General features: G+C 32.8%; 6 protein-coding genes across 8 annotated transcripts in view; 2 read left to right on the top strand and 4 right to left on the bottom strand.

Annotated features, from left to right (window-relative positions):
• Positions 1–4,733, bottom strand: part of Reck (Reversion-inducing-cysteine-rich protein with kazal motifs) — a 30,487-nt gene extending 25,754 nt beyond the window's left edge. The window contains exon 1 of the mRNA XM_013324712.1: positions 4,390–4,733. Within this exon, the coding sequence (XP_013180166.1) occupies positions 4,390–4,438 (49 nt within the window). The 5' untranslated portion in view covers positions 4,439–4,733. The remainder of the gene's footprint in view (positions 1–4,389) is intronic.
• Positions 4,734–9,961: 5,228 nt separating this feature from the next.
• LOC106126788 (uncharacterized protein PFB0145c-like) lies at positions 9,962–12,219 on the top strand. Its single transcript, XM_013324648.1, has 7 exons — positions 9,962–9,994; positions 10,070–10,196; positions 10,367–10,531; positions 11,153–11,274; positions 11,370–11,584; positions 11,658–11,833; positions 12,098–12,219. Exons 2-7 carry the CDS (start codon positions 10,137–10,139, stop codon positions 12,155–12,157), a joined length of 798 nt encoding a protein of 265 aa, XP_013180102.1. The 5' UTR covers positions 9,962–9,994; positions 10,070–10,136; the 3' UTR covers positions 12,158–12,219.
• On the bottom strand, positions 12,209–18,706 carry ND-75 (NADH dehydrogenase (ubiquinone) 75 kDa subunit). 2 transcript variants are annotated; one of them, XM_013324647.1, is made up of 14 exons: positions 18,667–18,706; positions 18,165–18,332; positions 17,600–17,931; positions 17,151–17,292; positions 16,783–16,908; positions 16,449–16,544; positions 16,148–16,321; positions 15,624–15,789; positions 15,152–15,303; positions 14,579–14,785; positions 14,189–14,360; positions 13,716–13,878; positions 13,423–13,570; positions 12,209–13,137 (listed from the first exon to the last, which is right to left on the bottom strand). In XM_013324647.1, exons 2-14 carry the CDS (start codon positions 18,327–18,329, stop codon positions 12,991–12,993), a joined length of 2,190 nt encoding a protein of 729 aa, XP_013180101.1. In that variant the 5' UTR covers positions 18,330–18,332; positions 18,667–18,706; the 3' UTR covers positions 12,209–12,990. The 2 variants fall into 2 exon arrangements, with proteins under 2 accessions (XP_013180101.1, XP_013180100.1); XM_013324646.1 differs by having other exon boundaries at positions 18,547–18,700.
• A 283-nt stretch (positions 18,707–18,989) lies between these two features.
• eEF1beta (elongation factor 1-beta) lies at positions 18,990–19,987 on the top strand. Its single transcript, NM_001312632.1, is given in 3 exon segments — positions 18,990–19,110; positions 19,242–19,488; positions 19,594–19,987. Coding segments are annotated over 3 exon segments (672 nt in total). The 5' UTR covers positions 18,990–19,030; the 3' UTR covers positions 19,939–19,987.
• LOC106126799 (erlin-2) lies at positions 19,987–22,391 on the bottom strand. 2 transcript variants are annotated; one of them, XM_013324665.1, is made up of 7 exons: positions 22,177–22,391; positions 21,762–21,876; positions 21,608–21,688; positions 21,429–21,537; positions 21,085–21,236; positions 20,841–20,993; positions 19,987–20,677 (listed from the first exon to the last, which is right to left on the bottom strand). In XM_013324665.1, the coding sequence occupies exons 2-7, from the start codon at positions 21,867–21,869 to the stop codon at positions 20,315–20,317; spliced, it is 966 nt and encodes a 321-aa protein (XP_013180119.1). In that variant the 5' UTR covers positions 21,870–21,876; positions 22,177–22,391; the 3' UTR covers positions 19,987–20,314. The 2 variants fall into 2 exon arrangements, with proteins under 2 accessions (XP_013180119.1, XP_013180121.1); XM_013324667.1 differs by lacking the exon at positions 22,177–22,391 and adding an exon at positions 22,060–22,170.
• Positions 22,392–22,756: 365 nt separating this feature from the next.
• LOC106126518 (protein msta, isoform A) lies at positions 22,757–25,633 on the bottom strand. The gene is made up of 8 exons (XM_013324230.1): positions 25,539–25,633; positions 25,126–25,322; positions 24,698–24,921; positions 23,899–24,186; positions 23,561–23,804; positions 23,204–23,434; positions 23,051–23,139; positions 22,757–22,972 (listed from the first exon to the last, which is right to left on the bottom strand). The coding sequence occupies exons 1-8, from the start codon at positions 25,580–25,582 to the stop codon at positions 22,757–22,759; spliced, it is 1,533 nt and encodes a 510-aa protein (XP_013179684.1). The 5' UTR covers positions 25,583–25,633.
• Positions 25,634–25,869: the final 236 nt, after the last annotated feature.

Genomic DNA, 25,869 nt, shown 5'->3' with positions numbered 1-25,869 from the left:
TTAAAAAAATATAAAAGGGGCACTATAGGGTTCCTAAGGACAAATTCGTCAAATTATTAATATAACGTGCCTACTAAGCTAGTACACGTAGTGAACATGGAACGCAAGAAATAATTCAACAAAATCTAAGGCCTAAAATAATCAAACCTAGAGTCAAATACTTCGATTCCCAAAAGGATGACTATGGAAGTCAATAAAGTTTGATAACTGCTGATCAAGTTATATAAATACATTTTTTATAACTTTTACATGAATAATATTTGATATCAAAGTCGTACACTCGTGTACGGTGGTCGTTAATTCATCATATTAATGCGTTTATTGCTTTGGATTACGTATGAACGTTAAGAATACGTAGTTTGTCCTGATGTAACATGTGAAAAAAAGCTAGTAAGTTAAACTTGACGGGAATAAGTCAATGTGTCAGACATTTAATGGGGCTATGATACGATTATATGCAAGAAATTAAGCAAAACCTTTCGTTTTACTAAATACAAGTAAACACATGGCTTTAATGATAAAGAATTGAAAGGAAATTATAATATAAATCATTGCTTCAACTCAAATATTAATAAACAATTCCTACACATAGTAATTTATTGCAAAAATAGCAAGTTGAATCGTACATTACTTTAAATCCACCAACATATAGCGACCTTTTTTATCAATGTATAAGGCTTAAATTTCGACAGTTTCTTACATAACATTTATTTTCAACAAAACTTAGTAAGCTGGGCTAACTTGTAATCCTATCGGAGCTTAATATTTCACACCAATGGCCCACCCGTCTTGTTCCTGTCCAAACATAAATCTCTAAGGGTGCGAACCCATCCCTTGTGCCTACTCTGACATTTGCAAGGCCTAACTGAAGAAAATGCCTCGTGAATTATCATCTTTGAATGTTTTCTATTATTTAAACTTTACATTTTATTTTCCAACTGGCAAGTCTATGAATTATTTAACTTCGACTGCGTGGAAAAATGACCTAAGTTTTAGAAGACGTTTCGACATTTAAAAGGACTATAAGGTGTTATATTACTTTGAAAAACGTTGCTACAGCGCGAACACCACATACACATAAAAATAAAAATAACATATACAGTAAAATACGAACATTCATACTCATAATAGCGTAACGGAACCTTAAAAATTTTTCCCGAGACTTCAAAAATGACACGATTTGAATTTTTACTTGAAAGCATTTTCATGTCCCTATTCTGAACTAAGCTCATGGATATCGCTTATTCTGATTCTTCTTGTATGTCGACCAAATCTGAATAGGAAAGCTTTATATAATTCTACTGACTATATTATTTACGTTTCTAAGGGCCGTCGTACACATCCGTCTTATCCAACTTAGAGTTGTCGTGTTGCCGGTATCAATTTTGCGACCGCAAACTGCCATTCGTATATGTTTGACCGTAAGAAGTACAATAGTTTTACAAAACATTTTAGACGTCTCTACACATTTCTTAATCGACTATAAAAGCAATAGAGTCGTCAAGTTAGTTTATTTTGAACCGCGTTGTAGTTCTGGATAGTAATGCTTTAATGAATGATGTAACAAAATTCCAGGAATGGCGCGTTGTTTCCTTGTTCGGTCCTATGTCCATGTCTCGAATACAAATGTACATTTCTATTACTAAAAGCTATAATTTAAAAACATCGTGATAACAATTCAATTTTCATAAGCTTAAACATCTGACGGCTAAAGGACTGTTTGAAAACTTAGTTTGGTTAAAATATCAGTATAATTTTTTTACAATACTTTAGCTTTTGTCTCGAATATATAATCACTTATTAATCACAACCGTTCATATATTTCACTTATACAAATGGTATTTATTAATGCTTATATCAATCATTACTGTGTCCATTTAGTAACTAAAATATCATTTTTATTTCGTCTACTTATAAAAAAAAACAAAAGAAATAAAAGTAAAAATTCCTTCAAGAGGTCGTTGACCTATTAAAAATTATGTTCCATATATGATAAGGGATTTCAATATGTAGAAAGTTTTTTAGATAAGGCTCCGCGCACTAGAAACTTTCCACCTTGAAGCACAATAAAGCATTTTTATTCACGTCTATTCCACTCCCTAGTGATTTGTGCTGAAAGTTTAACAAAGATGTGAGTCGAGGTGTTCCCAACGTGTCTAGATCTAAATCGCCAAGAGCTATGCTCAAACTTGAGGACAAAGTTTAATACAACAATAATTTCTAGATTGTTCTATAAGTTTTATACTCTTTTCATATACGATGTTTTTCTATTCGGTTAAAATTAATAATACGCCCCAAAAATCAAAGTATATGTGATTCCACATAAACCAAAATAAAGCTTAACATGTATCCTAAGGTAAAATTTTTAGTAATAATTTTTTTTTTTCAACTTGTTATCCTATTTCTTTTCTTCAATTTTGATTTCCCGCCATCGCAAAAATGTCTGACAGCATTATTCAACTGTCAACAAATATTTTACGACATTCTTTATATTTTCACCCCATATTCTTTGTTCAAGATCGGACCACTTAAGGCTCCTCACTTCTCAAGTTGTCTTTTAAAATCATTTTTCCATTGTTACGGAAGTGCCAATGACGTTTTCAATTCGTCATTTATTATACGTCAAATAAGAGTACGTCTTTTAATTTAAAATAAAAATAATAATAAAATTAAACGTAAAAAGATAAAAAAACACTACTTTATACACATATTCTACTCGAACAATTAATTTATCAAGCTTACAACCACGCAACCAACCCATAACTTAGTCTTACTCTAGAAAAGGTTTAATTCAAGTAACTTTTCTCGGCATCTTTTAAATTCTATCAGTGGTGTGCAATTCCTTTTACACGAACGACCAGCGGCCATTAAATAAGACAGCACTCTGAAATCGATGTGATAGCTTGTCCGACTGATAAACTACCCTTACGTAAGTATTAAAATTATCATACTGTAAATATTACTAATATTATAAATGCGAATGGATGGATGGATGTATGAAGGTATCTCCAGTACGGCTCAACTGATCTTGATGAAATTTGGCAAAGATGTAGAGAATAATTAGGAAGAAGACATAGACTACTTGTCACGCATATTTTAATTGCCGCGCGAACGGAGTCGTGAGCGGCAGCTCGTAATATTATAAGTGCAAAAGTTTAGACAGATGTCGGTTGCTACATATTTCCACAACGGCTTAACGGATCTCCCTGAATTTTTATGATTTAATAACGTACATAAAACTATCTTTATAAGTCCTAATTTTATGGTGTTCAAATAATTTATCGAAATAAGTATTTAATAAACTGCCACGACGATATAAAAGATAAAGTACACAAAAAAAGAATAGTGAAAAACAATAGAGGTGCGTTAATATATTAGAATAGGAAGCCATTGCGTTAATGATGGGAAGGGCTTTGTTTGACGAAGTTACGTTATCATGGCTAACGGGGAGAAACAATTGCTACCTTCAATTGATTAATGGATCATCATTTATAATACTGGCTTATTAATAGTAACTACCAAAAGTCGTACGAAGAAATTTATAACGATAAAAAAATACAGACGAATTAATAACCTCCTTTTTGAAGTCGTATAATAATAGCGTAATATATTAAAATTAATTTTTGAATTATTTTAATTTATTAATTGTGATCTATATTAAAATTAATTACATAGGATGTATATAGAGAGGCATTACGCGTAGTGAATACAAGATGATCAATGTTAGTCGATAAGATCTCGTATATATATTTTATAAGCAAGAGAATTTCACGTGATTTTTTTTTCATGAATTCAGCAAACATGCTCTATTTTCTGGTTCACGATAAAGCACGTTAATGAGCACTTAAATGTGCTATTAGCACTAATTATTGCCCGACCGAAGATGTTGAGGCTACGCTCTCTACCACTGATACTTGCGAACTATTACTCAGTACATACATATATCCTTGCACTCAGATAGCTCCTTAAAAGGTTATTTATTTCTAGTTATTATGTTATATATATGCATTCCTAACATCAATTACTAAATTTTATTTTAACAACTAAAGAAAAATCTGATTATAATTTTAAGGTAAATGTAATTTAATTAGAGTTATTATTTTATAGATAGTAGATAAAAACATTATTAGTAGTCAAAAATCAGAAAAACATAAGGTTACGTTCGTAGCTTAATCATTTATTGATTTGCTACGTAAATAAGTTAAAGGCTACGGTCGTAGACAACAATTTAAGTATTAACATAATTGGTTTTTCAATTAAGCTATATTAGATTTTTTTAACCAGAATGTTACATTGTCTTATAATAATAAAGTGAATTTGGCAATTTTTATGACAAAGCAAATTAATTTCAATTTAAGAAAATTCATATAAACATAATTTTTCACATACCCTTAGTGTTGATATTTTTTATATCTCCGTTATTTCTAGCACCGTTCATCTTAGACTCATATATCACATCAAAGCTTACAAACAGACATCTCTTATCTTTATTTGTATGTAATGTTCCCGCTTCTTAGTAAAGATAACTAAAATTCACAACACAATTTTAACTTCGATCACTTCATTTAAAAGAAATTACAACTATTTTAATTAAAAATATTCATAACAATATCTTTTATAATTATTTAAAAGTGTCTACAATACTTATTAACAAATAATTAACTTTTACGATACGTTCGTGGAATCGCGCGCTTTTTTCACGAATCGAACGACCAACCTAACTCACAACCTTTCTCGCGCCAAATTGACGCGCTACTAAATAGACCGGCATAAATTCATTCAACTTCACGAGTAGACATGCCATCTCTTTTGTTCAAGTGTACTATCGTATAGTTTTGTCTCTCTCGCCCGCTTCCGCCTGATGAACCCTATTGAGCTCGTTAGTCATTAATTAATTCTGCATAAGAAAATTACTTTTAATTTAAACGGTACACAGATGTGACCGTGACTGTTCCGACTGTACCGAGTAAAATATTGTTACTGGACGGTCAATTTGTTCGTCTTGTGCGGGCGCTATGTCAACTTTTTAAAATATTGTTTTCAGAGCTTCAGAATTATCTTATTAATTAGAATTATTCAGCCAGTATTTTTTTTGTTTCTTGTGATATAAAGAATATTAATCCGTCATTCAATTGTTTTGACGTTCTTATATCTGTACTTTAAGTTATGTTCAAATCAATAAAGAAAAATTAATTAAAATTAAATGTAAAAATCGTCAAGATATCGCGTCATCCGATTCTTATTTACAACTGTATACAAATTATATTATAGTTTTAAGTTTTAATAACATAACATTTATTTCTTGAATTTAGCCACATTATTGTAACATAGCCTTTCAGTTATTTCTTTGCTTTTAATTTAACTGAGTATTTCATTAAAATTAATAAAACAGTTTGTAAATCGTACATTGGTAATAAAATAGTAACTTTTCGTGCACAAAGTGAAATTTATAGTTTTTGAAGTAGTAAGCTTTCAGGCGGAGGCGCCAATTGTGCGCTTCGTAACTCTTCATTACACAACAAATAAAAAGTAAATATGCAATGGAGATGAATAGCTTACATTTATATAAGTTATTTATCTCCATTATATACGATACGAATGAAATATATTTTGAAAAGTTTGTTTTATGAAGAAATGTTTAAAATAACTTACGTATGTGTTAAGAAAAATAACATGGAATATTTGAAAAATATTTAAAAAAAAAGTTTTCTACTGCTGCTATAGTTGTGTAATTTATTACATCTCTGTCCTTTTCAAAGAGAACGAAAGGGATAAAATATGTTTTTAATAAAGCAGTAGAAACTCACGCTTAACAAAGAAGGTTTAACGTCATTTAGCGACGTCGTTTTTTTTTCTCCCAGCCTATATGTATTGCACACAGGTTACTTTTTATAAGACTAAATTTATTTTTCTATATCTATTTAAAACTTGCGTTATTACATAATATTTTAGATAGGTACACATATAGTGCGCAGTTTGACGACTTTGTCGTTTGTTTGCGGGTCAATATTGGCTCCAACTGTTGTATACTAACAAAGCGACTAACGAACTAGCGTGCATTTGATTGATTTATTTGATTATATTATCTAAACTATCACGTTCATAATAAAATTCAAGCTAAAATTATTTTAACATAAAGGAATTTTAAATTGCAATTTTTATATCATACGATTAGACTCTATTCATCAATTACAATATAGATAAAATAAAGGTTATATTTTACTGGCAAATAAAAACGATAAATAAAACTTTAGTTCCCATTCGTATCTTCACAATGTTACGATGTTTCAGTCATAACTTTCACCTGTATATATAAACAACTGTAATAAAATATTTCTAAGGTTCTACAGAAGCATTTACTTTGAAATTGTATATTTTTTATTACACACCAAGGATTTAATTCACCTCTCAAAGTAAACTATATACGCATTGTAATCCAAACATCTTATCATTAAAATCTTACTAATATTATAAATGTGAATGTTTAGATCATTCTTTCCCAAAGTGGGCGATAACGCCCCCTTGTGGGCGCTGCAGGTCTCAATGGGCGGTAAGAGACCCAGAAAGAAAATGGGGGCGTTGTGTAGAGGCCTGGGGGGTGATTTGTAATTTTATTTAGCTAGGAGGCCTCCTAGACAACGACTGCATGAGCTCTCAACTCTGAACAACAACTTGTGAACATCAACTAATATGAATTAAAAGATTGCTTAAACTCTAATGTGGGGGCGCTAAAAAATATTTATTCTCATAGTGGGCAGTAGATAAAATAAGCTTGGGAACCACTGGTTTAGATGGATGGACGGATGTTTATTTGAAGGTATCTCCGGAATGGCTAAACAGATCTCGCTGAAATTTAGCGTAGATGTAGAACATAGCCTGGAAGATCACATAGGCTACTTATTAAGTTTATTAATAACTCCGCGCGGACGGAATCGTGGGCTACAGCTAGTCTAACAATATTTACGAATCTATTAATCAAGTATTTTCACAATTACAGAGAGACCGATAGTATATATTTAGCAAGCATCGACACAAATATTGTTTTACAAATTTAATAAAAACATTAAATACTATGGTTTTCTTCAACTTGAAGACTTGAAGTCCTTGTTAGCGGTTATCAGGTAGCTAAAAGCTCGAGTGGCGACGCGTGGGACAAGCACTTGTACTGTCTCTCAAGTGCCTAGCGATGTGTCTTGTCTGTACGAATTAGTCCTTTTAATACAAACTGTTCATGTCATTCCCAGACAAATTAATCGAAATTTTGATCTAATCTTACATTAAAAAATATTTCCATTCTGATATGAGGGCAGATAAAATAAAGAGAGATATAAGTTGCGACCTTTTGAAGGAAGAAAAGCAAAAAAATAATGCCTATCAATAAATTGTTTTCAAATTTTATGATAAAAAAAAATCGTATATCCATTGTTATTCCAATTACACGTACAGTTATAAATAACATTATAATGTAACTAATATTAGTTGTCAGTTATTTTGTTAGCCTTGTTTCGTTGCAGGGATTCACGGCAATGCATAGAAAACAGTTTCATGAATAAATTTACATGGCTCGGAGCCGCGTCAAACGGAAAAACACAGGAAACTGTATGCAAGTTGATTAGGCTTCCAATACACGTTACAAAAGTATGGAAAGATGAAACAAGCTCTCGTGCCTTTGATATAAAAGCTAGACATCAATTGGTAATTACTTTATAGTGGGCCTGTTATGTTCGAAATCGAACGAAGGTTAGCTATACTATTTTCTAGTCAAAACTTAAACATGGTCTTATACGGTTCCTATTTTAACGTAATAGTCTAATATTATATAAAATTATCAGCTACAATATTGTAAGTAATAAGATATATTTTGTTGTTTACCGCCGAAATTTACGAGCATTCGAAAGCCACAATCTTGTTAGCGCCACCTGCGTTCTAAACTCCGCTACCTGCCTACTTACGGCACTTCCCATAAATCATATATTCTTTTACTTTATACCTTTTAATATCATATAATTAAACTAAAAAAAAAGGAAAACATTTTCGATACCTTTTTGTGGCAATGCTTTCTTATAGCAAGTAATCCTTATCATAAACCAGATTCTATAAATATCTTCTTCTTCTTCTTGAGGTGCCTCTCCGACTAGCGAAGGTTGGCGATCAGTTCTCCATATTTTCCTTTGTCTATAAATATGAAAACAGTGAAATATGGATAAAGAATTTTTAGTGTTATTCGTATCATCCATATTGATATTTCACTGAAAACGATATACGATATCCAAGGGGTTATTTTTGTGCAAAAATCATGAGCAAACAGCATTCATCCGACAATGATAAATTGCAGAGGGGCGAAGTGAAACGGCCCGCGTCCGTACGCTCGCTTCATTTCCTATGTCGCACCAAAACTGACGCCAATGAAGTGTTCAGCCGTTACCCGTTACAAATGCAAGCTTAAAATTGTTTAAATCTTGTATTACATAAAGTCCTTTTAAATTGCTTTTGTCCTTTCTCGGGCTCTAGACTATCTGTGTTTCAAATTTCATTTAAATCGATTCAGTAATTTTTGCCTGAAAGATGGACAGACAGACCGACAGACAGACATAGTTACCTTATATAATAAGTAAGGATATATAATATATTATATCAGTAAGGATTAGAGGGTTTGTCTGGATTTTTTTATATCATAAGGTGGCAACCGAGCGAGCGATCACCTGAAATCGCTGAAATAGCGAAGTGACCGTTGCCCATAGACATACGCAATTGCACATGCGTTGCCTACCATTAATCGACGTAGGAGAGGATGCACAGAAAGAAAATATTTTCTTGCCATGCATCCTCTCATCCGGAAAGTCCACTACCACTAACCCATCCTTTCCGTATAATAAAAAGGGTGGGAAGGGAAAGGGGACTAAATTAGGCCTCCGGGACGCACACTCATCAGACGAAACGTCTTCTGTGTGGTCGTGGTATTTCACCGGGCGAGCCGGGCTAATTCGTGCAAAGATGTTTGAGCGGGCTTTACCACTGTTAAAACATTACAACAGTTCAATCAACGGATAAACAGTTCTTTGTTCAAAAGTTCATATCTTTTTCTGCATGACCATACAGTTTGTCAATAAATGTCATTTTAATAATAATTTAGTAAGTATTTTATTTTTAATGGGTTCACAAAAATATCTTATCCTTCACAAAGATGAATGGGATAGAATAAAAAGACAGCGCAATTGTGAAGTACCCACAATCGACAATGGAGATATCCAGCGGATGCAAGAACTGTCACAGGAATGGATAAAATCATGGCCGGATACTACAAAAGTAAGAAATAAATAGAAATAATTTTAAGGTTAAGTTACCGATGAATTTGCAATGTAATTATTAGAAAGTTTACGCTTCAAATTTCTAAAATTTTGGTGATGAAAATCTGACAATTTATTAAGTAGTATAATGAATATAGGTTAAGAAGCAAGTAAGACGTAAATTACAAAAAATCAAATCGCTGATTAACACTTGAATGATATTTTATATAACCTACTGCATACAGGGTCATATTGAGCTGCTAAAAAAGATAGACGCTAGGAAGCGCAAGAAGGACATCGAAGAAATAGAAAAATTTGCATTGCAAAAGAAGAAAGATTGCTCCCTTGAAGCTATACAAAAGGCAAGACAGGTGATATTCGAAGATAGTTGCTATGGAAGGCGACTAATAAGGTTAGTTGATCTGAAGTTTTAGCATACTTTTTTTACAATAACTACAAAAAAGATGTCTGTTATTCGTAGTTTACAACAAAATTCTTTCTAGTTGTCTCATACATTCGAAAACTATAGAAGAAAGAGAGGCTCAACTTAAATTCCAGAAGAATTTAAAAGAAAGAGCTCTTTTAGATGAAAAAGAAATAATTTTAAAAGAAAAACAACGTAATCGTGAAATAGAAAATAAAAAAATGGAAAAATTGCGACAAAAACAAATGAAAGCTCGAGAAATAGCAGAAATAAACAAAGCAATGTAAGCAAAAAAAAATACTTAATATTGATTAAATCTTCGATTATGATAAGTTATTTTTATTAAAAATGTTTCTAGATACGAAGCACAAAATACGAAAGTAATTCGCGATAAACAATTACAAAAACAGACAGAATTGGAAGATATGAAGATAATTAAAAATCTTCTAGAGAATGAAACAAAATGTCGGATTCAAGACAAAATTGTAAGTTATTATTTGAAAATTAAATAATGATCTAATTCATATTTGCTCATTAGTGTAAAGACATTTACTGTGAGTATCGCTTACCGAAGCGCAGGTAAAAAATTTAATCTCAGTTGTTCTAAAAAAACCCTCGAATAGTTGCAATAATTTTATAATACACGGTTTTAAAGGATGCTAATAAACAACTACGTCTGGATAATATTAAACATATTGAATATAAAAAGAAATTAGAAGAAAATCGGAAGAAAGAACAAGAAAATAATGATCGCTTAAATCAAGTGTGGCGTGAATACTACGATAGGGTACGCTGTAAGAAAAACACTGTCCATGAAGAAGTAAGCAAATGCTACAATTTAATAGCAATAGACAATTACAAAATTACGTATAGCCTTACCAAGAATATAAAAACCTAGCTTAGCGGCGCTTCAATCACTTTATTACATTAGTTCCACATGTTTTCGCAATATGGTGACGTTTTTTATATTCCTGATCAGTTTATGGAATCAATATTGAAATTAGAATGGAGACAAAAATTAAATAAACATTAAAATAAATATCTCTAGGTCTAATGTTTTAAAAAATACTAAATATTTTCTGAAATAAGATGTTAAGTACAAAACATTAAATTAATTTTATTTATAATAACAATCGTAAAAAACAGAATTCTTACCAGGATTAAGCTGTTTGAGCTCCCGATATTTCGGCACACTTGCATGCGCCATGATCACAACAGTGTGAAAAACATAGATCGCCAAGTCAGACAGAGGGTAGACCGATACAGCTTTAAAATTTTACGCATTACCGCACACCTACTCATGATCATGGCGCATGCATGTGCCGAAATATTGGGAGCACAAACAGCTTAGTCGTGGTAAGAATCTCGTTTCTTACGCATGTTATTATAGTAGAAACCAAGAAAGTTCAAAGTTATAATTCAACTTTTACACAATTTTCAGATAAAAAAGAAAGATTCCTCTAAAAAGTTGCACCTATTTCAAACCCTTGAACGGCTAAAGGAAATAGAGGAAAACAAATACAATGACTTCGTTGATAAAGGAATAAAACGTTTGGCACAACAGTAAGTACAGTTTATCCGATATTTTAGTAGGAGTGTACTGTAGATATTAAATCGATTAACACAATATTGATGAATAATAAATTTTATTATACCAGAGTAAATAAAGACAGTAAACATAAAGTAATTCAAAAACAAAATATTGAGAATAAAAAGCCTTGTTCTAATAAATCAACGAAAGTGTCTGAAACACAGATGGAAACAAATCACAGACAAGACACAAAAAATATTTCTAGACTTTGTCACTGTGATAGACAAACCTTAGTTTGCAAACCTTCTAAAAAGAACTGCAATAATGCTGTTTACAAGAAAGGTATGTATCATTTTCGCAATTTTCTACTCATAAACACGTGCTATATATTTTAAAGTATTATCATTTTTTGTAGAAGAGTCTCTTCAATTTTCGGTGCCCCGTAAATCTTTAGAAGATGAATTAAAACGGCGTGAGAAAGAACCATTTCCTTGGAGTGGAACGAAAGCAACGCACGAACAATTCGCACAAGAAGCTAATAAAATATTAGGAGAGTGCCGATATAAGACAATGGCGCGAAAAGTTGTTGACGTAAGACTTTTTTCCAGTAAGCGACATTATAATATGCATTTTTATTTTATAGATTCTCATGTAGATTATCTATATCTATAGTAACTGCTATGTAATAATCATAATTTTCCTCTTATTTCAGTTAGGTTATTTTTTCAATAAATCCGTTACGGTACAAAAATTCTTCTTCTTTCTTCCAATTTTTTAAAAGTTTCGTTTACCTCAATATGCTTATGGCCAGTTGTAATCCAAACCATAAATTAATATTTTTATTTTTATTTCCAGGAATATATAAAAATCAATGGCTTGAATACCAACAACTTACCTATTACGAATTATTTATAGCCTTTTTATTTGTGTTGATTTATTTGGTTATAAAAAATAAAAAAATACAAATTCTACAATCATTATACATTTTATTTTATTCTAATCATTTATTTACAAAACATCTGTCCACAGAAAAGTTTAACCATCATTTTTTCTTAATCATTTCGTTCGTTCTACAAAACAATAAATGTTGCTATTAATTTCAATTGCAAAAATGATTTTATTGCAGGTAACACTGATTTACTTAATCTAAAAAAGTACAAAATAAATAAATTCAAACCATAATACATATGCAGTCGACAGATTTATAAATTCGCTAAATTATTAGCCAAGGAATGGTCCGTCAACTGCACGGGGTGCATTTCTGAAGTATTTTCACCGTAAAAATGATTGCAGAAAGGCATTTTTTTAAACTATACTAGAAAAATGACTTCTTTTATCTAAACGTTAAAATATCAATCTATATTTAACGCTCAGATAAAATTAGCCAATTTTTTTTTATTTCTAACACACTAATACACAATGATAACGGTAATTTCAAAATATAAAGATATTTAAGGAAAATTGAAAAATGTTTCGCAGCAATATGGCGTCGTATTATTACGTGCGCGTACGCAGTTACGTATACGTACGGAATTCTCTTGACGATTTTCTACTTTAATTACATTTAAATATTTCACGATAACAAAGATATTTAAATAAACATTTAACATAAAAATTTAATTTCATTCTACCTTCTTTGTGTAAACCTCTACATGTTTGTTAAATGTCATTTTTTTGTTAATACTATTTTTTTAGGTTATATTGTGATCTAATTGTATAGTGTATAGTGTGTGTAATTTGTCTGAATATTAATAAGTGGCTTGTTTCTGTTTGAGTACGGCCTGCACGCACTTGGCCATGGTGGGCGAGGCGCGGCTGATGGCGTCCGTCATGAAGTAGTCCTCCAAAGACTTCAGTTGGACGTCCAGCTTCCCAGACACCGGCTTTTGCACGCTCTGAAATAAAACAGGATTTAAATTTACTTTTTACTAAATAAATGCGAATGAATAGATGTTAGAAGGTATCTCCAGAACTGTACAGAAGGCGTCAACTGCTAATATTATTATTTTAGACAATCTTTACATAAACTTTTTTTTCTTTTCTAATCAAGCAATTTTGGCAGCGTTACGTTTCGGAACCATTTGGGAAACTTATTAAAACCGGATACAATCATAAGAATCATGATTTTAAGGACTTTGATTAAAGTTCAATGCAATATTGTTTTTTTAATATATTGTTACCTGTGCGAGTGCCCTCGCCTGTGCGAAGTAGTTGTTATTCTGCAGGTCACCGTATGCCACCAGCGCCGGGCTGACCTGGCTCAGACGGTCACGCACCTCGTCCAAGTTGTCATACGGCAGACGCTCACCGACTACTTCCGAAAGTGCCCTGATTAAAAAAAACACTTTCAATATGGCGTTGGTCCAGATTCTTATTTGAAATATATCAGAATTGTGTTACAAAGTGATGCAATCTTTTTGGCGACTTGTCCTGTCTCGTACAATTTTACGCCCCGCTATTAAAGTAAAAATACCTGATGATCTTCCAATCCTCGCGTGCTTTACCAGGTGCGGTGACAGCGGGCAGAGTCTGCTGCGCGCGTCCCTCCGCGTTCACGTATGTAGCGCGCTTCTCTGTGTACGCCGCGCCCGGCAGCACCACGTCCGCGATACTTGCGCCCACGTCGCCATGGTGACCTGACACACACATATTAGCCTTAAACCCACTTTCCATTAGTACGACTGCTATTTATAAGTAAGATATAACGACAAACTTAACTTGACACTTAAGAAGAGTTGTTAAGTGAGAGTAAGGTTATTTTTGTCAGAAAATATGGAAACCTACTAAATCATAGAAAATAATACAGTTATAAATCTTGTGAAACTTTTTTGACATTACACTTTTGGTTGACTTTAGCAAACGGTAATCATTTCCCGCGGCTAGATGCTTAGTGGAAAAAAGGTGTAAGTGACAGTGACATGTCTTGTTTGATAGTGTGTGACAAACCTTGATAGATAACAACAGCATCTTTAGGCAAGGCATCGCGGGTGACAACACCGCTGTCAGCCCCCAGTAAGTACACGACCTTGGCGTTAGAGAGATGAGCACCTACACCAGGCTTGTAGCCGATGTCGAGCGCAGCCACTTGCGAGGCTGTACGCTGCAGCACATTCAGCACCTGACATGAACACAAACGTTATTAATAACTAGTAATCGCCCGCGACTCCGTGCGCCCCGAATTAAAAAGGTTCTTCCAGACAATGTTCTATATGTATCCATCCATCCATTCATTCATCCATCTATCTATCCATATAAACATTCGCATTTATAATAGTAGTAAGATACTACTTTGTATTAAAATTTGTGCAGCAATATAGTAAATACCAAAAATAATACCTTCCATTCCTTATCCTGCAGTTTATCCTGCAGACGTAGGGCCAGTTCCTGCGTGTACGCGAGCAACGCGGCGCCCTCTGCTGTCTTCAGCTGGTCAGCTCCGAGGATCACCACGGGACGTTTGGCCTGCTCCAACTTGCGGACCACCTCGTGAGAACTAGTGCCAGATGCTAAGTCTTTTACAATAGATGCTGAGTCACCCACGTACTAGAAAATATATAAAAATGCAATAATAAGAACATGGAAATAAAAAAGTCAATCAACTCTTAGGAAATAGAATATTGTCATTGATTTGCTTCCCTAAATATTTACTACTAGTTGTCGCACTGAACTTCGTCATCGCAGAATTAAAAAAAAGGTAACATAAATCAGTTCAGGCGTACCCGGTACAAACGCGCACTTGCCAAATGACATGCAGATGGACAGATAAAAAAAATTCGCTATCAACAACGCATATACAACATATGTACGAAACGTTAACTTTTTTTCTCGATATTACATATAGATACTCCAATTTTATATATTTGTATAATTGTATAGATGTATGGATGGTAGTCAAATGACATAATTTACCATGTAGTCGTAGGTAAGATCAACTTGAGGTCCAATGAGTGCGACGTCAGTCTCCTTGTGCATGAAGGCCTTGCGGATGCGAGTGTTGAGGAGGGGGGCCTCGAAGCGCACGTTGGTACCGATCAGAAGCACAAAGTCGGCTTCCTCCACGTCTATATAAATTATAATTTTAAACAACAATATTGGATATATACTGACGAAACACCGGAACAAAACATTAATGTAATTATATCTCTCATTTACTGTAAAAAAAAGAGAAAAAATAAATTTCTATTTATTTATGTATTTTAAAAGTGAAAACATTGTATATAACAAACACAATCTGCTTTCTTTTTTTCACATGTCGCCAATATAATTAAAAAACAAAAAAATTCACAACAAAAAAAAAATAACAAAAAAAACACTGATATTTTTTTAACAAGTAACTAAATAATATCAAACTGTTTAAGTACGTAATTCTAGGAATACCTACTAGCAATGCCGGTGTTCAAGAGATAGGTAGAACGTAGATCGATGCCGGAGCCCTCCAACGGGAAGAATTGCTCGGTGCAGACCAGCTCTGACCCCAGTCGGTTGACCAGGTCCTTGAGTGCCACCAGCGACTCCGCATCCGCCATGTCACCGGCCACCGCTAAAAGCTACATACGAAAATAATCATTTATTTGTTAACACTTTTGTAAACTACTGAATGTATTAATCAGTATAATACCATAAACAATCAATGCAGAATCCATAGATGGTTTTAATCTATAAATTTTTAAATCTTCAATTAAACGTTTTTTAAGACAAATAAAATAAAAAATAATGAATTAAATAATATAAAAAATACACAAAGGTGGCAACACCCACACATTAGTATTGTCAAAATCATAGAACACGCAATTCAATTATAAAAAAACACACACACGAAGTCATGAGAGATGACTATTATTTCTACAAAGACATTTTGATAGCTCTGAATTATATAAAATGTATAATTTTCCTAGTCTTTGGTACCTTATCAGGCGGGCAGTCACGCAGAGCTCTTGCGGCAGCAACAATGGCGTCCTCCCATTCGACTGGTGTGAGGTTGCCGCGACTGTCAGTCATCAGCGGTGTGACCAGTCTCTGACGCTTCAGTCCGTCACACGCGAAACGAGACTTGTCTGACAACCACTCTTCATTGATTTCCTATGACGATAAAATATATTTTTTACTTTAAGAAATCCAGACAAGATAAAAAATATTTAGCAGTATGATTAAAAATATGCATAATATTAAAAATAAAAAAACAATTCATAGACGAAAAATAACGAACCTCATTAGTTCTAGGGAGAATACGTAAAACTTCGTTTGTCCTCGTTGTGACTACGATGTTACTTCCCAGTGGGTCTAAAACATCGACCGAATCAATCTGTAAAAGAAAAAAAATTAATCACTCACACTATTGTTAGAAAGAAAATCCGACAATGAGCCAGTGTACTGGCACAACACTAGCCTTACTAAAATGTCGATGTTTATGTCCCCTCACTAATTATTCTGTCACTGGACTTTGTAACGAAAGCACGTCATTCGCGCCAAAGGATTCTATGTCTAAAACTATGTTTATTGAATCATATTGATTTTTTTTTTATTGTCAGTTTCACACTTACCCTCCTTGTTTCCCAGGGTCGAGCGACGAAGCTGTATGGCTTCGATGTAAGAGCACCGACGGGGCATAAGTCAATTATATTACCTGATAACTCAGATAGAAACATTTTCTCCACATATGTTCCAACCTAAAATAAAACACATCATACATACAATATTGTATAAACAACATTAGCCTGTTTAGATTTGAAATTTTAGAACTGTCTCCTTAATATAACATTCAAAATAATATTTAATTAAAAAGAACCACAAAATTTATTAAAATTACCTACGCAATGATATATTGAAGATTACACTAAGAGAACATAATTTGTTTAGTTCATTCTGATTAGTTTTTTTTTTCTCTAGTATCTTGTCTAGGAACACTGACCTGCATATCTGTACCTCTACCAGTAGTGCCCAGATCATCAACACCCGCCACTTCAGAGGCGAAACGAATGCACCGCGTGCAGTGGATGCAACGTGTCATTATGGTCTTGATCAGAGGACCAACATCTTTGTCTTCTACAGCCCTGTTATAATTAAGTTATATAAAATCAGGAAGGTGCAAAAAACAGGCTGAAGAAGGATGTAGCTAATGACTTATCATTTCATATTAATTATTTGAGTACTGTTTACATAATATTAACTTTCTTTATATCATAAAACAGTTTAATAGTATAAAAACTTATTAAATAGTGACATTACTCTAAAGAAATTAAAAATATTTTACTTCACTTTGAGTCTATTACATTTTATTCTTAAAGCCACAAACACTTTCACTATTGTTTAAGAATATTTTACTTCAATTGAATATAAAATAAACGAAAAAGTACTTACCGCTTTCCAGAGAAATGTATATCAGTAAACCGGCTCTTATCAGATCCAAACGCCATAGATTGATCTTGTAAGTCACATTCTCCACCTTGATCACAGATCGGACAATCTAAAGGATGATTAACCAACAAAAATTCCATCACACCTTCTCTTGCTTTTCTTGTCAGATCTGAGTTAGTCTTCACCCTCATTCCCTTCATAACTGGCATAGCGCATGCTGCCACTGGCTTTGGTGATTTCTCAACCTCCACAAGGCACATCCTGCAGTTACCAGCAACAGCTAGCCTCTCATGGTAACAGAACCTTGGTATTTCAACACCAACTTCGGCTGCAGCCTAATGAAAACATTTGAATCTTGATAAGTTGAATGTTTTATCACAATTGTATACAAAATATATTGTTACAATAAATATAATTTTCACATAATTTCTACATACATATATAACAAAAAACAACACGGTAGTTTTTAATTTTCCTCACGCATTAAATAGACATAGAATATAAACAGTACAGTTTTTATAACTTTTAATGGTTTAGTTAAGACTAAGTTTGTTTTTTAAAAAATTACCTGCAATACTGTAGTGCCAGGCGGTACATACACGGGCTTGTCATCAATGAACACCTCTACTTTATCAGGCTGTGGCACTACCTCGGCATAGCGCCGTGCGGCCAGCGGTGCGGCGCGGGATGGAGAGCTCAGCGCAAGCGCCCTGGTCAGCGGCTGGCGCAGCATCCTCTGCATCATCAATCAATTATAAACAAAACTTTTCTAAGCAATTCACCATAATATTTGCCTTATACTGTTAAAAACTAAACTACTTTTATACGATATCATCTATTTTATTAAGAACTAATGTAGGACAAATTGTATTATAATAACGATTTTGCAGTGAAATGCGAATTCTAGGATAAAATGTTATGTTATTGTTACATAAGTAGCAACACCTAACCTTAATAAAAAACAATAGGTCACACGTAGTAGCTATTTAATTACAGTCTGAAAAATAGCGATTTTCAAAACTTAATGATTTTTGGTGTTTTTGCGCAATAAAATAAGTAAGAAAAAGTACCTATGTATGCGTTACTGATTTTAACAAAATTTAATGACAGATGCGAAAAATGTCAATGTCATCCACATATTGACTTTTTTGAAATGCTTTGACATTATTATTTCAAGTTCAAAAATTTGAAGTTTTTCTTTATTAAAATTAAACATTTCTCTTGAACTGTCGATGAAATATATCGTAATTTCTAACAATAACAAATAAGAAACAATACGAAAAAACTAATTGTTGTGTCTTCGCAATTTAACAAAATGATCCTAATTTGTCTGTGGTTTTTAATTCTTTTTCTTTTCTTTTTATCCCTCCCCCTCCCTCTCTTTTACTGACCGGCAGTTCGTGTGGCACTTGTGCTTCTTTTATAAATTAAAAAATGGCATTCGGAGACGTTAAAACTAACCAAGGCTTAAATGAATTGAATACATTCTTGGCCGATAAAAGTTACATATCTGGGTAAATATTTACATAGACTTTTTACTGTATAACTATATTCTTACACGTCAACCTCTAAATTATAACCTCTATTTTTAGCAGTGACTATTTTATTGGTATTATAATGATTGACATTCTGAACATTATTCTAGATACACTCCAACTCAAGCTGATGTGCAAGTGTTTAATGAAGTAGGCAAAGCGCCGGCCGCTAGTCTGCCGCACGTACTGCGCTGGTACAATCACATCGCATCGTACTCTGCAGCTGAGCGCCAGACTTTTGCTGCGGGAGTCAGCCCACTTAAAGCCGGTGCCACAACCACTACTGCGCCAGCCGCAGCCAGCAAGGAAGAAGACGATGATGACGTCGATCTTTTCGGTTCTGGAGACGAGGAAGAGGTTTGTTTCAAATTTATTTCATTTCACTCTATTTGTTTTTTTTTTATATTTATTAATAAACACATGAATATTACAGAATAATTCTTGAAACAATCATTATTTTAGGATGCAGAAGCAGCAAGAATCCGTGAGGAACGTTTGAAGGCTTATGCTGACAAGAAGTCCAAGAAACCAGCTCTTATTGCTAAGTCGTCCATTATCCTTGACGTGAAGCCTTGGGATGATGAAACTGACATGAAGGAAATGGAAAACCAAGTCCGTACCATTGAAATGGATGGTCTCCTGTGGGGAGCTTCTAAACTTGTACCAGTGGGCTACGGGATCAACAAACTGCAGATCATGTGTGTTATTGAGGACGACAAGGTATCTGTAGACCTGTTGACAGAGAAAATCCAAGAGTTTGAAGACTTTGTTCAGTCCGTTGACATTGCAGCATTCAATAAGATTTAAATGCCATTCTAATTATAAGATATCCACTCAATAAAATCACATTTCTGTATTTGTTGTTTTTATTTTACATAAATAGAAAAATCCCAATATACATTCCTTTGTGTAAAAAAAATGTTTACTAAATCCATTACTATGAACATTTTTTTACCCGAAAACATAAATAAGTAAAACCACAACAAGGTCACACACAAATACCTGATATTATTCTTCAAATGTAACATATATAAAGATCTATGTATATATTTACCTAAATAATAAACAAAACAAGCTTATTTATTGAGAATGTTGATTTTTTTAATTAAAACTTTACAAAAGCCCCACTAACCCACACATTTCACTCAATGACTAGTAATTGTTTTTACAAAGTATATATTGCCTATTCAACTTCAACATTTTTAAGTATATTATCACCAAAATTTGCTTGCAAAAACATATTAGGGATATCACTGCCATAGTAAATTTTGTTATTCTTTGCAAGTGCTTCATATTTCTTAAATTCTAAATATTCCTTTGTCAACAATAATTTATTTGCTTCTGCTTGTTTTTTCTGATGATAGAAGTCTGCCTCTGCTTTTGTTTGTTGTTTTGCTCTGTGAATGTTGTCTTCAATCAATTCTATTTTCTGTAAAGATTCTTTCTCCATTATTTTCTGTTCATATTGAATTTTCGCTACTTGCGCCTCCTTTTCCGCTTCAATGACTGCCTTCCGACGTGCTGTTTCTGCTTCCTTTTCAACTACCTGAGAAAGAATGTATCTTCAAATAATCTTAATACCTTTGTTTTAGACTAATTAACCATCAGATAGGTAGCCCAAGAGTAACTGTGGCATATAAATACAAAATTACAATCAGAATTATACATTCAATTCTTATTCTTGAATTACAATAGGTAATATAAATTACCTTTTGATGCTGAGCAGCTATAAGAAGTTTAGACTTTTCAGACTCCATGAGTTCGTAATTCTTCCTAATTGCTTCTGGTATCTTAGGTTTTGTCACCCTCACTGCCTGCACTCTTAAACCTGGTGCCATTTCATTCAGATCTTTTTGAAGTGCCTAAAATATTAACATTCAAATAAACTTTTATTGAATCAGAAATTTATTATGTATTGTAAAATAGTATGGTATTCACTAAAATAAAACTTACTGTTCTCAAATTTTCATCAATCTGATCAAACAGATCAATATAGACTTCATGCAGGGAGTGTGCACTGCAAAACTGGTTTAATTCATGATGCACTTTATTGAATATTAATGTCTTATCATAATCTGCGGTGAAATTACGAATCACATCCAATACTGGAATCAAATAAACTTCAATTATTACAAATTCTTTTAAATCAAAAAGGTAAAAAATATTATACAGGTGTAATATCCATAGATCTAATTTTTTCGAATGTTGAATAAATAATCACATTTTGCTTTTACGATGTCAATTTTTTACAGTACACAATAAGAGGAATACTATTTAATGATTGCAATTTTACTTACCACTATTTGGTTCTAATTTATTAACCACTTCAATTCTTTCAAAATAAATCATAACACCCCCACTTGTCCCACAAGGTACATTTTTAACTTCATCTGTTTGCAAAGTGGTCTGTAAGAAGTAAATGTATAAAGTATATGACATCAAAAAAATTAATTAATATTTGTTAGATAATTTATACCTGAATAGCTTTATAAGAAGTTAAAAGAGGTATCATCATGTGGAATCCAGGTTGACTTGTTACTGGCAGCAATGCTCCGCCCTAATATTAAAAAAAAATCTTAAGTTAGCACAAACTGAAGACTAAGTACAACTTAAGTGCATCATTAACTTACCCTATAATAAACTCCAAGATGTCCCTCTTCAACTTTGTGTAAGGAAAAATGTACTGTAATCCCTACTGCCAGTATTACCAGGGCGAGGACTGAAGTCTGATCTGCCATTGTGGGACTGGAAAAAAAGTTTTACTACTTATTATAATTCTAGATAGTTATTTAAAAAATGGCTGCAATGTATGCTACTACATCTACTTGGATGTTTCATCCGCCTTTTTAAATATATCTTACAAATTCAAATATGGTTTATAATGACCGTTTAGTAATCATATCACGTCTATCGCATACCCAAACTTACCGCTTTAATCACTTTTCTTATATTGTCAGTTATTTAGGACCCATCAACTCAACAAATATTACTAGAACTTTATGTTATCTCTAATTTTATTAAATAGGAAATAAATATTTAACTTGCCTCCACAAGCCAAAAGTAATGCTAAGTGTTAGCGGTATGATGACAAATAATTTACAAACAGATCAATTAATTATATCTTAGAAGAGACTTCCAAGATTTCCTATTTCTCGTAAAAATCGAAGTATGCTATAAAGAAAATGCATTAGTTAATTAAAAATACATTAATTTCATTTCTTAAGTAATTTGTCTCAGACAGACCACAGACAAATTATTTATATCTTTGACAGTTAACGTTGACAGAACTGATTGACGCAATTAATAGTGCTGCCAACTTCAAAAAGCAAAAATCAATTTGTGATCAAAATGTAAGAAAAAATGTAACGAATTATTATCACACATTTTGTCAAAACCGTTACATAGATTCTTGCGTGATTTAATTCTATTTTAAGGGAAAAAGCACTAGGAATTTGTAGTTATTTCTTCAGGAGTAAATTGAAACACATCTTGTACTGCCTACTGAGTACTGGTGATGGAAGGCTGAAAGGCTAGGGGTTTCAACGCCAACTTCATAGAACATTTGAGAAAATGAAACAAAGTTAATAAAGTATTTCATTTTTATTTTAAAAACATATTTCCAACATTAAATGTTTTCGTTAGTCGGAACTGAGCCTTTATTTCTTCCGTTAACAAAGGTGTTGCCCTCAGAGTGTAACATAAGTCCCGAAATAGAATTCTTAAGTTCTCTGTAATCCTCAAGCGCTTTTGCACATAACTCTCCCTCAGGTGAATTTCTAGGTTCGATTAAAAGCATTTCCAGGGATTTCTTTAAACATTTCTCAGCATTTTGTAGCTCTTCCTGTAAATAAAATGTACACATATTACACATATATGAATGAACTATATTAGGAATATTAATAGTTCTTATGACACCCACCAAATATTGGGATCCATTTATTTCTCGGCCATCGAACAGCTTCTTAGCAAGTTGTGCCATTGTTGCGTGTAATTCGTAAAGTGTAATAGCTAAATGAAAAAAAAATAAGTTATTACTTCTAATAGTTCAATAGTATGAAAAACAATTCATTACCTTTAATCCTGCATATCTTTGGGGTTAATTTTTCAAGCACTGGCAAAAGCTCTTTGCATAATTCTATTTTCCGCCTCATCATCTTTTTGGTTGGTCTGGGCTGGCTGTTGATGGCGTCTCTTAATATACCTGCTAGTCGTTGTTTAGCGTCCAACAACAGATAATGATTTGGTGCTAGCACAAGCGAAATATTTTTGATATATTCTTCTAATTCCTTTTCATCTTTTTTATCTGTTAAATAAATAATATAGTTTGCATTCTTACGTTTCTTTTCGTAAAATTGACTATATAGGCGATGTGCGATTAGGTAGCTAAAAATTATAATGTATAAAAAAATCTTAAGTTAGCTAAACTTACTTATAACCGCCAGTTTGTCCGAACAACATTGAACTTTACGTCTTATTTCGGACGATTCATATTCGCTATCGCAGCTATGACATGTCCATTTTTCGTTACTAATCTCGCTTATATATCCAGTCTTACATGCGAGACAAAGTGCTGAACTCATGTATGTGCCCATTTCGGTCACATCTTGACATCTTTTACAAGTGCATTTAAAGTACTTTCCAACTAATAAATGTTGTTGTCGTATAGCTGTACCCTAGAAATATTAATTAATAAACATAGCCCTGTAGACCGACTGGTTGGTGAGAGTAGAAAAATGTAAATCCATCAAAACGTATTAAAATCTATACCTTCAAGGGATCTGTATAATTATAGTAAATCGTCTCTCCTTTCTTAATATCAGTACTTGCATGGCAGACTAATACATTACCATCATTTATTGCAATATGCGTGTTGGCAACACAGTCATGCGCCATTAGCGCTGCCTTCAAATAAACCCCGTGAAGTATTTCCGAACAACCAATCGCTGGTACCGGCGGACCTCTAACTTCGAAACTGTTCACATCAATCGCAGCACACACTTTTTGAACTAAATTATCATCTTCACTATTATCTAATAGTCCCAGAGATTGAATAAACTGCAATGTTATAAAAATGGTTGAATAGCGGTTTGTGGTAAAGATTCAGAAGAGGCAAACTTTGGATGAATAAAGATTCAAACAATTAGTGTGAATGCGAAGTAGTGAGATGTAGATAATATTTTGATATTGTTATAATATTGTAAAAAAGTTTAATGTAGAAAAAAAATGAAAACCATAGGAGAAAAGAGTAGATTGAAATGATTTTAAAGATGAAACGGCTTCGGCATTACGTCATAGAAAAAAGATAGTTTGAAAATTTTTTGTATGTATAAAATCATACCGCTATTTGTGTTTCATAAAACTGCTTTTGTCTGAAATTTTAATAACAATAATTATCACAGATTGTGCGTAAATTTTTAAATGCTGTATGTACTTATTAATAAAATTATTTTTATTAAAGATCTATGTTGCACCTAGATGATCATCGTACGTCATTAATAAGTTCTTTAACTGGTTCCTTTTTAGCTTTAAAATTTTCTTTTAGTACATAAAAAAAATATTATGATACCTTGTCAGTATTTTCACAGTAATCCCAAACGCTTGTTCCTTTTCTTACATTCAAATGAGTTTCAAGTTGTAGAAACTCCTGCCAAGATGTTTTATCAACATCCTTCTTTAAGACCGCTCTAAGTACAAGAAGGAAGCCTACATTCTGTACCATAGTCATAGGGTTTACGGTTCGCTTTAATTTGAGAGTTCTGAAGAAGTCGCATTCATATTCGGTGTGCCACTCTGAATAAAACGTGGAATAATTAGCGTTAAATATTTGTAAGAATAATATGTTTAGAAATAGAAGCAGTCCAATAAAGATTATGATTATTGTATACTATTATTTAAATAGAACAATAATAACTTTGTAAGTTAGGAGAAAAGTAAATACTTTCAAAGAGTCTCGGATCATTTAGTCGCCTGAAGCATCTTATGAAAGTTACTTACTGGGTAAGTTTTGTGGACAGCCATCTCCAGGGCAAATTGGGACCACCGTGCATAACTTGCAGACGACGAATTTACTCATAAGGGGCAAGTAACAGTTGTAGCAAACGAGCGATGTATCATTACTTGGTCCTAATATAAAAGGGTTATCGCTTAGAATACTTTCGCCCGCTTTCAAATCCTTTGCAGCCACGATATACCTACAAATAGGATTTATTCTTATTGCCAGAATACAATGAACGAGAAAAAGTTTAGTTACGTATAAGTCTATAGATTTATTCTATAGATCTACTATAAAATTTACAATTTTATTAAATTCAATTCAAATAAAATCTTTTTATTTGTAATTTAACATACGGAATAATAGAACATAATTGTACATCTTTGGAGTAATATTTCTTGAATAAAAAACTAACCTCCCAAGTCGTTTGGATACTTTCACCTCGTACTTAGCACTCATCTTGATATTTTTTTATTTATTTAAAACAACATGTATCCGGCACACGTGAGGGATCAACTAGAGACGTGTAAATTATATTTAGCGCGGGATGTCGGGAGTTAAATTTAGTCCGCGTTTTGCACGTTTGTTTTCACCTTTAACCCACTTTTGAAATATTACCGCCAAGAAAAATGTATCGTAGCCAACTTTTAATATTTTTTAATATTTTAACGTCATTTGTTTAAATTTTAATTAAAAATTAAATTAAAATATAATTAACCAAAATAAAACGCTAATAATTTAAAAAA

The sequence above is a fragment of the Papilio xuthus genome, unplaced genomic scaffold (assembly GCF_000836235.2).
Source record: "Papilio xuthus unplaced genomic scaffold, Pxut_1.1 DF824992.1, whole genome shotgun sequence".
In the NCBI taxonomy this organism is placed as follows: Eukaryota; Metazoa; Arthropoda; class Insecta; order Lepidoptera; family Papilionidae; genus Papilio; species Papilio xuthus.
Note: the sequence above shows the minus strand (reverse complement) of the source record. Positions and strands in the feature narration are given on the sequence as shown.